General features: G+C 49.2%; 1 protein-coding gene across 1 annotated transcript in view; it reads right to left on the reverse strand.

Annotated features, from left to right (window-relative positions):
* INSR (insulin receptor) overlaps positions 1-8365 on the reverse strand; it is a 62714-nt gene extending 54349 nt beyond the window's left edge. The window contains exon 1 of the mRNA XM_063160891.1: positions 8266-8365. Coding sequence (XP_063016961.1) covers positions 8266-8350 — 85 coding nt within the window. The 5' untranslated portion in view covers positions 8351-8365. The remainder of the gene's footprint in view (positions 1-8265) is intronic.
* Positions 8366-10142: the final 1777 nt, after the last annotated feature.

Genomic DNA, 10142 nt, shown 5'->3' on the forward strand with positions numbered 1-10142 from the left:
GAATTCATTTATTAAATTGTTGGAGTTTCCCAAACTCTCAGTTCTGTCCAACCGCTGGGGACTTGTGGCCCTCAAGCTCCAAGCGTTAAGAAATACACAGTGGGGAACATTCCCTGGTATAAGGTTACAAAACAAGAGGATTTCATCATTTTTTCTGCCATCTTGAGTGCCTGCCTGTTGCCTCTATCACGACTGCAGAGCTGGGACATCACAAAGGGAAGAGATGGCTGGGCTGTTTTCTCCAGGTAGCAGCCAGCAACACACCTACCTCATCTCAGATTGTGCAACTCATGCCAGGGGATTAGAGGGAGGCATTTAGAATGGTTGCAGGGAGGGGAAGACAGGAAAGAATAATGGCCAGAGATGGTAGAGCTTGGGAAGGGAGCAGAAAAACCTGGAAATGCACAGGAGCACAGCCCACGCTCCTGCCCAGACTCTGCTGACAGGAGTAATTTACTACATTAGTAATTTTTGCCCTGAGCATTCTTTTCAGATGAGGTGTTGGGGGTTTTTTTGGTGATTATTTTCACAAGGGTGCAAATCTCCCTCTCTTGGCTATCTGGGCAGTTTATTTCATAGAAGCAGGAACCAAAGAACTGGCAAAGTGAACAAATGCATGAAGCATTAATTAGAAGGTAAACTCAATAATAGGAATCCAGGAACCAGCAAAAGGAAAAAGTTTGAATAGGGAAATATTTTCTCAACTCTAAGCACAGGTAAGAAATCAAGAAGGAAATTTGCAGCCCCACGCCTCTACAGCACAACAAAACAAAACAAAAACCCTTTTGTGACAACCCCTTTGAAACCAACTTCATAGAAACATCAACCAGACCATAATGTTCAAATCCAGGTGGATTCTTCCTGATTTTTTTCCTTTTTGAAGACTGCATCCACTCAAAGGATTCTCTCTTTTGTCTGCAGCTGGTTCAGTGTCTTCCCTCCCCACTTAAGAACAGAAAACACAGGCTGTTTCCTCTTTGTGTCACTATATGTAAAGTTCACCAGCAATAAAACCACCACATCACAGCTCCAAGGCATCACCCAGCCTTACAAAACTGATGTGGACACAAACATTCCACAGCAAGGATTGTCTGACTCCTCCTGGTTTAACACAAGGGTTAAAACCAAATTCTATGCAAATATCTTAATAATTATTCAAAAATTTGCTCCACTGACTGCAAGAAAAAAAAAATTGGCAATACTAATATGGGATTTGCAGCAATGCTATTGCCCAATGGGATTTTTTGGCACTATATCCAAGTCATTTCATAAATTGCTTTCTGGAAGAAAAAAGCCAATGCACACGGTGCCTCAAGGATTAAGGATGTACTTGGAAAAAGTGGGAAAAGGAACCTGATGACCAGCCAGCAACAATCCTCTGCCCCAAAATGTACTGCTGCACATCCCAACCTGGGATTAAAGACCTGGGAGAGCAACAGATTCAGCTTAAACGCTCTGGATATTTATTTGCAATAAATAACATTGGTATTTCCAAAGAGGCAAGTGCATGGCAGGTCAGGTCAGTGAAAGGAGAAGTAACAGAGGGACACGTAAGAAACTGAAAGACTGAATTCAACTGAAGCCACCAGCGCAGCTAAAATTACCAGATAAATTTAAAATGCAACATCTTGGTTCCTTTTTTTTTTTTTTAATAATTATTATTTTGGGGTGCACAGCAGTGTTGGGGTGGTACCCACCACCTCAGGATAACGCACTGCCTGCTGGAATGGACAGGGAAAGGAAAGGTCAAAAAATACAGACCAGGAATTACTTGTGAGAGTCAGAGCTGCAGGCTGTGGCTGTGGCTGAAGGGATGCATGAATTGCCTGTGTCTTTCATCGTTTTGGGCAGAATGAGGTGACTCACAGGGGCTGGACACAAACCCTGCACCCACAGAGCCCCTGCCCAGGGCACCCTGAGCAGGGCTGGGAGCACCTGCACTGAGGGATGGCCAGGAAAAGCCCATTCCTCACTGCCTGGCTTTTGAAAACGACTTCATAAAAACATCAACCACACCGTAGAATTTGGTTTTAAACCCCAGCAGGAGTCAGACAATCCTTGCTGTGAAATGCCTGTGTCCACATCAGTTTTGTAAGGCTGGGTGATCCCTTGGAGCTGTGATGTGGTGGTTTTGTAGCTGGTGAGCTTTACATATAGTGACACAAAGAGGAAAGAGCCAGTGTTCAAAGAGGAAAGAGCCATAATGTTCAAATCCAGGTGGATCCTTCCTGAATTTTTCCTTTTTGAAGACTGCACCCACTCAAAGGATTCTCTCCTTTGTTTACAGCTGGGCCAGTGTCTTCCCTGCCCCACTTAAGAACAACAGTGCTGTGGCTGCTTTTCCAGGCTGTGGAAATCTTCCTTTTGTGCAGGAACAGAGTTAAGGAACTCGGTGTGGAGGAGCCACCCATGGTGGGTGCCCAGCACTGAGGAAATTCAAGGTCCTGCCTGGCAGAGGAACAGATCCACAGGCAGCAAGGATTCTGAGAGGACGATCTGAATGCCAGAATGGTTTGGGTTGGGTTGGGAAGGACCTCAAAGCCCATCCAGTGCCACCCCTGCCATGGCAGGGACACCTCCCACTGTCCCAGGTGCTCCAAGCCCTGCCCAGCCTGGCCTTGGGCACTGCCAGGGAACAATTCCTGCCCAATATCGCATCTAAATTTCATTTTTTTTTTCAGTGGAAACCATTCCCTGCGTCCTGCCACTCCTGGTCGCTGCAGCCCTGGAGTTCCCAGCTCTCATCCCTCTCCTCAAAAACTCCAAACCACATTAAATCACTCTGCTCCTGGACCTTTCAAGCTTCTGGACATCACCACTAACATGAGCCATGCTGCTCCTGCTCCAAACAGCCCAAAACCTGCTCAAAGATCTTCCTCAAAGATCTTCCAATTTCCACAAAACTCAACCATCTGAGCACCCCCACAGGGTCCAAACCTCCCTCTCTCCCAGCTCTCCCCATCCTGACACAGATTCCTCACAGAAAAGGTGACCAAAGGCTAACAACTCCAAATATTCTGAAAAGATGTGTTAAGGAACAAAGGTTGGCTAAAGGTGAATCTAAAAAGAAATGAGTGAAGCTTTTGAAGAAATAAAAATACAGATCTAGCAGAGCTGGAAGTACAACAGCCATGGTTCATCAGCTGCTTTTCCCCACATTTAGAGAAAAATCACATTTAATTATTTTTCAGGTTCTACTTCAGTTTAGCTTTTAAGTGATAATTGGTATCTTAGCTCCTTCTTTTTAACACCTCAAAGATCAAAGAGAATAATAAGGAATTAAGAACATCTGAAACAAAATGGGCTTTTTACTTGGAGGTTTCTCCATCTTTTCATGCCTTTGAATTTTCAGCAGTTTATATCTCCTGTTCATGCAGTAGCAGCTTAAGTCACCCCATAAATTTATTGTTACCAAGACAACAAGAAGCAGTTTTAAGCAAAGCAATAAGTGTTTTTCCACAGCTTCTCTTGATAGTATTTCTTCTGCAAGGACAGGGGAATTAATCAACCATTCAGTAGGAAGGCAAGGCAGGTTTGATCCCAGAAGAAGGAGAGCAAAGTTGAGCCATCAATTATAACACAGACAACCTGGTTTCAAAAAAAACACATAAATCAGCTTTCAGGGAAATAAAAAAAAAAAAATCACAAATTGATTCTCCAGTAGTAGGCCCAAAGCTGCTCCTGTGCAAAACCCCCACTAGACATAAATTCCTGAATTTCAGCAGAAACAGCAGCACAGCTCTGAGCTGCCAGAGGAAGCACAGCTCCATCCCTGCTACCAAGCTACTCACTCAAAATAAAAAAAATAAATTACTAAATCATCCTACACATGTTCCACCAGCCCCCCCCCCAGAAAACCAAGCTGAAGCCACGCTCTTCAAAAAACAAACAAACAAACAAATCCCAAGATGCCAAAGCCTCTCGGACAAACTGGTTTGGTAACAACCTTCAAGTCCTGAATGAAGAAACCAGATCTGATGCCAGAGGTTAAGTTTTCAAGATAGAGTCTAACCAGGGGAATAGCTGGAACTTAAACCTTGTTTATAGTAAATCATGTGGATAGCAAACCTTAATGATTCACTGCTTCACAGCTCTGGCCTTTAACAATCAAGATCAGGGGAATCTGGCACAGAAGGATCACAAACCATTTGAGGTAACTATTGGTTAATTCTGATTTTTTTTTTTTTTTGTAGTCTTTGCTGCCTACTGAATAAACAAACTATTGCAAAAAAATAAAAATTACACTTGCTTGGGTTGGGTCAAAAGCATTGCAGTTCTACATAAAGCTGATTTTTAGAAGTGGCTTTAGGGAACTGGGAAAAGGACTTTCTTGGGATTTTCCGTGATTTTGGGGATTTCTTGTACTTTTTTGGATGTTTGGGATTAACTGCTGAGACAGGAAAACATCTTGGTACCAGGTTAGAGGGAAGGACTGTGTGACAGCTGCTAGCCTGCAGCAATTGTTTAATACACATAAAAACCATCTAATTGTGAAATATGGATTTTTTTTCTTCTTCAGTTCTGCACCTCATGTACCTGGAACTGAGCAAACTGGATATGGACTCCAAAATGAGCCCCTGTAAACCTCAGGGAATATCTCAGGTGCCTGATACACTGCCTGCCTCAAAACCAAATTAAATCACTCTGCTCCTGGACCTTTCAAGCTTCTGGACATCACCACTAACATGAACCATGCTGCTCCTGCTCCAAACAGCCCAAAACCTGCTCAAAGATCTTCCTCAAAGATCTTCCAATCTCCACAAAACTCAACCATCTGAGCACCCCCACAGGGTCCAAACCTCCCTCTCTCCCCATCCTGACACAGATTCCTCACAGAAAAGGTGACCAAAGGCTAACAACTCCAAATATTCTGAAAAGATGTGTTAAGGAACAAAGGCTGGCTAAAGGTGAATCTAAAAAGAAATGAGTGAAGCTTCTCACCACCCAAACCAAGGGCAAACCCCTCAAAGCGTGCCCTTCAAAGCCTGGTTTGGGCTGTGTTTGTGCTCCCCTCATTTGGTTCAGGACCCGAACTGCAAACAGGACTTGTCCTGCCCCGTTTCCACGCAGAGATAACCAGGGACAGCAACCTTGGGGTAACTCGGGGTCTGTGCTGGGGCTGACACTGCTGAGGATCCTCCCTGCTCCAAAGGCAGCAGGAACAGGTTCTACACCTCGCCCATACCAACACCACTGATATTCCACAAGGCACTCACCCCAAAAATGACCTCCAGAAAGCTCTGGGGTTTTACAATGTTCAGGGACAGCCACTGTGCTGCCTGTCCCCAAAAAAGGGACAGGACACGCTGGGTTTGGTACAGCCCTGCCCTTCTGCACTCACTTTTCCTACTTTATTCTCCTACTTTTCTCTCCTTTATTTCTACTTTTATTTTCATAAAAAATTCATTCTAGACTGAGTCTCTAACACAGGCTTGAGGTGGGACAAGGGAACAGTTTCTTAATGAGTTTATGAGCACAAAAATATCTGTATCAGCCAGATATGATACTAACTAAGAAGTAACCTATTTTAGAAGTGTGTTACTACAGCAATTCACAGGGAAATTTGTCCCACAGGATGATTTAGACAGAGATCTCTTAACTGCATTCCCAACTCAGATCAGCAGCAGGTACTGGAGCACACGTGCAGCTCCCAAATTTAGGGGAAGAGTTCAGGAGGGGAGGAAGAGCATTCCAAACATCCATGACTGCATTGATCAGTTTTCTATTAACCAGAAAAGGAGCCCAAAGGAAGCTGCTCCATTAGCAGATGCCTAAAACTAGGTGAGGTAAATCCCACCCCAAATACCAGAGCTAATGAACTGACAGGCATGAGTCATGTGCGAGATTTATTTCAAGAAGTTGCATTATGTTTACACAGTCATTAAAAAAAAAATACACAAAACTGTCTTTCTTCCCAAAACGAGATATATGGATCTTCATTTTATGCACAAGTCAGGCCTTCTTTCCTTAACCCTTTCTTCCTCTCCTGTCAGTAATTCCTGAACTCAACAACTACCCTTAACCACATGTAGGAGAGGAAGAGTGGTTAGTATGAATATTGTGTTTTCACTTGAAGTATTCCTAAAATATTTAGGAAAAGGGGATGGATTGAGGAGGAGAAAGTCATAATCTGGATGTCAATGTGAACTTTTACCATTCACCCCATTTTTCTACTCAACCACCTCCAGCCACCTGCTGCTTGCCCCCAGCTCTGCCTCAAGGCACCAGAGGGGAGAGGAATTCACAGAGCACAAGGGAAAACCACGGATGGGGGGAGTTTTGTCCCTGGAGAGGTTTTCTGTGGGAACACAGGGCACAGATCTCCAAGAAAGCTGCCTCCATCAGCCCCGTTGCTCGGGGAACAACTTGTTTGCTCACGCAGCGCTCGTACGCGCATTTCCCCCCCTGGTTTTTTGTTTCTGCTTTCCGTCCCCACCGCGCTGCTCCGTGACCTCACCATTCCCAGAAAACTGAGCCGGAAAATGGAATCAAACACCACAAAACCTTTCAAATCAGGTTCAATCATCAGAACCCTGTCTGTAGGATACCTCATCAAGTATTTGCATGGTAAAAATGACACGGAAATCTTCTAGCCCACGCTTTGCTTTGCTGTCTTGTGCCCCTGCTCCTCCATCCATGAACTCAAGAGTACATTTTCCTACCACGCTGTAACACAGCAAAGATCAGGGAGTTTAGAACATAAACACGCTTGAACCCCAAAAAGCAAATATGATTTAAATAAATAACCAAATCACAGGCCGTGCTGTGGCAGTAATAATAATAGTGTTTTCAAATTAGGAACTGCTGGACTCCAGTTGCACACGTATTTATTTATTATTAGTGCTATATGTCAACTGCCTTTTCCATCTCTGCTGGAGGAGGGCAGGTTTGCCCACAGCAGCTGGGGCTGACCCTCCCAAGGTAACACAGTGTCACCGGCCTCTTGTGAGGTTTCAAACGCCTCAGGGAAGAAACTGGGTTATTTTTGAAATATATGACTTGTCCTATCACTGGAAAAAGAGGTTGCCTTACAGGAACATGCTGCTTTATTATCTGAATCCCATACATATCCCAATAATGTCCATCACTGTGTTGTTTGTACTTGAACTGATTCTCTTGCTCTTGCCTTTTCTGATGGGAAAGCCAACAGGTAGATTTTCTATGGGAGACATGACCCACGGATCCAGTTAGCTGTCTTTAAATAAATATTTTCCTTTTGTCAAAAAAATTGTAAGAATCACCTAAATTAAAGAACCTCTCATTAAAAGGATTTCCTGAGCAAGTTTATTTAACGTAGCCCATCAAAACAGCTCGTAAGGCTTAACCTCGAGCCAGCTGTGGGTTTAACAAGCTTGTGACCTCCAACACAACATCTTTATTCCCCTGTCTTGTATTTTACAAGCCCCTGTGTACACACAGAGCCTCCCCCCGGAGCTCTCCCATCTTAATACCTGTGGATTTGGCACACTACCTAAAAGTGGTTAAAGACAAAACCTCCGCGTCTGGCCACACTAAACCCTCCTGAAACCGGAGCCGGTTCTGAGGCAGCCGAGGAGCGGCGGGGGCACAGGGCTGGGGAGGGCACCGGGGAAGGGATCAGGGAAGGGACCCGAGAAGGGACCGAGAAAGGGACTGGGGAGAGCAGCCAGGAAGGGACACGGGAAAGGAACTGGGAAAGTGACACGGGAAAGGAACCAGGGAAAGGGACATGGGACAGGACCTGGGAAAGGGGCACGGGAGAAAGGGACACGGTAAAGAATCGGGGAAAGGACCGGGGAGTGAATCGAGGGAGGGGACCCAGGGAAGGGGTCGGAGAGGGGTCCGAGAAAGGGACCGGGGAGGGAACCGAGGAACAGACCCTGTCAGGGCCCGGGGAGGGGACTGGGCAGGGGACGCGGGGAGGAACCGGGGAAGGGACGGGGCAAGTGCCCACGGAAGGAGCCGGGGAGCGGCACCGAGAGGGGCCCGTGCCCTTCCCCGCGCCTGCCCCGGGCGCGGCCCCCGCTGACCCCGGCCCAGCGCCCGCCCGCGCGGGGCCCCGCGGGCCGGGACGCGCCGGAGCAGCCGCTGCCCTCCCTCCAATCTCGGCCGCCGCCGGGCCCTCCCCAGGCCGGGGGTGAAGGTGACCCGGGAGCGCTCCGGGCCGCGGCCGCGCTGCCCGCGGGCCCCGCGCAGGTACAAAGGGCACGGCGGGGCCGGGCCGGGCCCTCCCCGCCGCCGCCGCCGCCGCCGCCCCCCAACCCTCCCGGCCGGGCCCCGACTCACTCTCGCCGCGGCCGCGGCCGCACCAGGCTCCCAGCACCACGGCCACGGCCAGCGCCGCCGCCGCCGCCGCCGCTCTCGGTCCCATCCCGCGCCGCTGCCGCGGCCGCCGCCGCCCGGCGCGAATCAGAGCCCGCGGGGCGGGCGCGGGGGCCGGGCCCGGCCGAGCATCGCCGGTGGAGCCCCCGCGGAGCCCCTTTATAGCGCCGGGCCCCTCCCTGCCCGCGGTGTCGGCCCCGGCCCGGCGGCCCCTTCCAGCGCAGGCCGGGCTGGCGGCGGCGCCCCGGCCAGTAAACAAGGGGCTGCCCCCGTCAGCTGCGAGCCGAGCGGGGCGGCCGCAAGAGGCGGCGCGGAGCGCGGGCACGGGACGGGACGGGCCGGGGGAGGAGCAGCGGCGGCAGCGGCTTCCAGGCGCCCTTCATCAGCCACCCATCAGCCATCCGTCCGTCCAACCAGCCATCTGTCCGTCCGTCCTGCTGTCCGCCCACCCGTGCAGGCCGGCTGTGAGCCCTGCTGGCGCTGCCCGAGCAGCCGCTGTGGCCTCGGTAGCGTTCAGCGAGTGAAACGCAGGAGTTGAGCAGCCTCACCTCGCTGTGGGTTCAAATGGAAGGAGAGTAGGGTTAGGTTTGAGATTAGGGAAAAGATTTTTACTGGCAGGGTGGGCAGGCCCTGGCACAGGGTGCCCAGAGCAGCTGGGGCTGCCCCTGGATCCCTGGCAGTGCCCAAGGCCAGGCTGGGCAGGGCTGGGAGCAGCCTGGGACAGTGGAAGGTGTCCCTGCCATGGCAGGGGTAGAACGAGATGGTCCCCAAGGTCCCTTCCAACCCAAACCATTCTGGGATTCTCTGTCCCCAGTGCTGACAGCCCAGGCTGCTGCTGCCCTGGCTGTGCCCATGTCCCTTCTCCTCCTCTTGTAAAGGATGAATTGCCACAGAGCTGGACAGAGCTTGGGATGAGGATACCATCTACCACTGCCACTGCTTTTGGTATCACAGAACGCAAAGAGCCCTTGTAGATTTCTGGTTTTCTGGTTCTTTTTCCAGTGGGATTCACCATTTGGTGCCTTTTTTAATCATCGCTGCGCTGCACTTGCACTAAGCCATGACAGTACGTTTCCTGGCAACTTCCAGTAATTTTATCTGGCTCTTGCTTTCAGCCATTTCTGTGAGACAAATGAGTTTTAAACTGCTGGGAAAAAAAGCATTTTTTAATTCAAAAATGCTTGGCAAATAGACATTTTTTAACATTTTTATCCCACCATCTTTGGCTTACAACAGATCTCTCACTTCTGCCTGACATGGAGAGCCCCTGGGCAGGCCAGTGGTGACCAGCAGGTCACTGTGCCTCAGTCCCTTTGTCTGAACACTGAATTGCACTATGAGTTTACCCTATTTAAAATACTTTGCATTGCTTTTCCGGGTAAAGAATCCCTGCAGTTGTGCCAGGGACAGACAGAGTGTGGATGAGGGGAGGGCTGGTCAGTGGAACCGTGGCTCTGCTGCTGTGATTCAGCCCCTGACGTTGTTTGAGGTTTCCCTGTTGGACAGGGTAAGGCTGGCAGCCTGATTCGACCAGGGGAAGCAGGATTAGCTGGGATGGTACCTGTGCAGCAATAACTACATCTTGGCATTTGCAGACTATTTAAATGCTGAGATGAAAGGCTCTGCTTAAGTGGGGATGCTTTCTCTGTCATCAGCACAGCAGATGTGTGTCTGCACAGCACAGGAGCTGTTGATTCAGCCCATTGATGTATCAGAGCCACAGTCATGGGACAGCATTTCCCCCATTTCTGTCCTTTTTTCCCAAATCCATGCTGCTGCCTCGAGCTGGCAAGTGCAGAGAGACTTGGAACCCCACTCATTGACTGCTTCAGGAAGTAAGG

Source organism: Melospiza melodia, chromosome 7, assembly GCF_035770615.1.
Source record: "Melospiza melodia melodia isolate bMelMel2 chromosome 7, bMelMel2.pri, whole genome shotgun sequence".
Taxonomy (NCBI): domain Eukaryota; kingdom Metazoa; phylum Chordata; class Aves; order Passeriformes; family Passerellidae; genus Melospiza; species Melospiza melodia.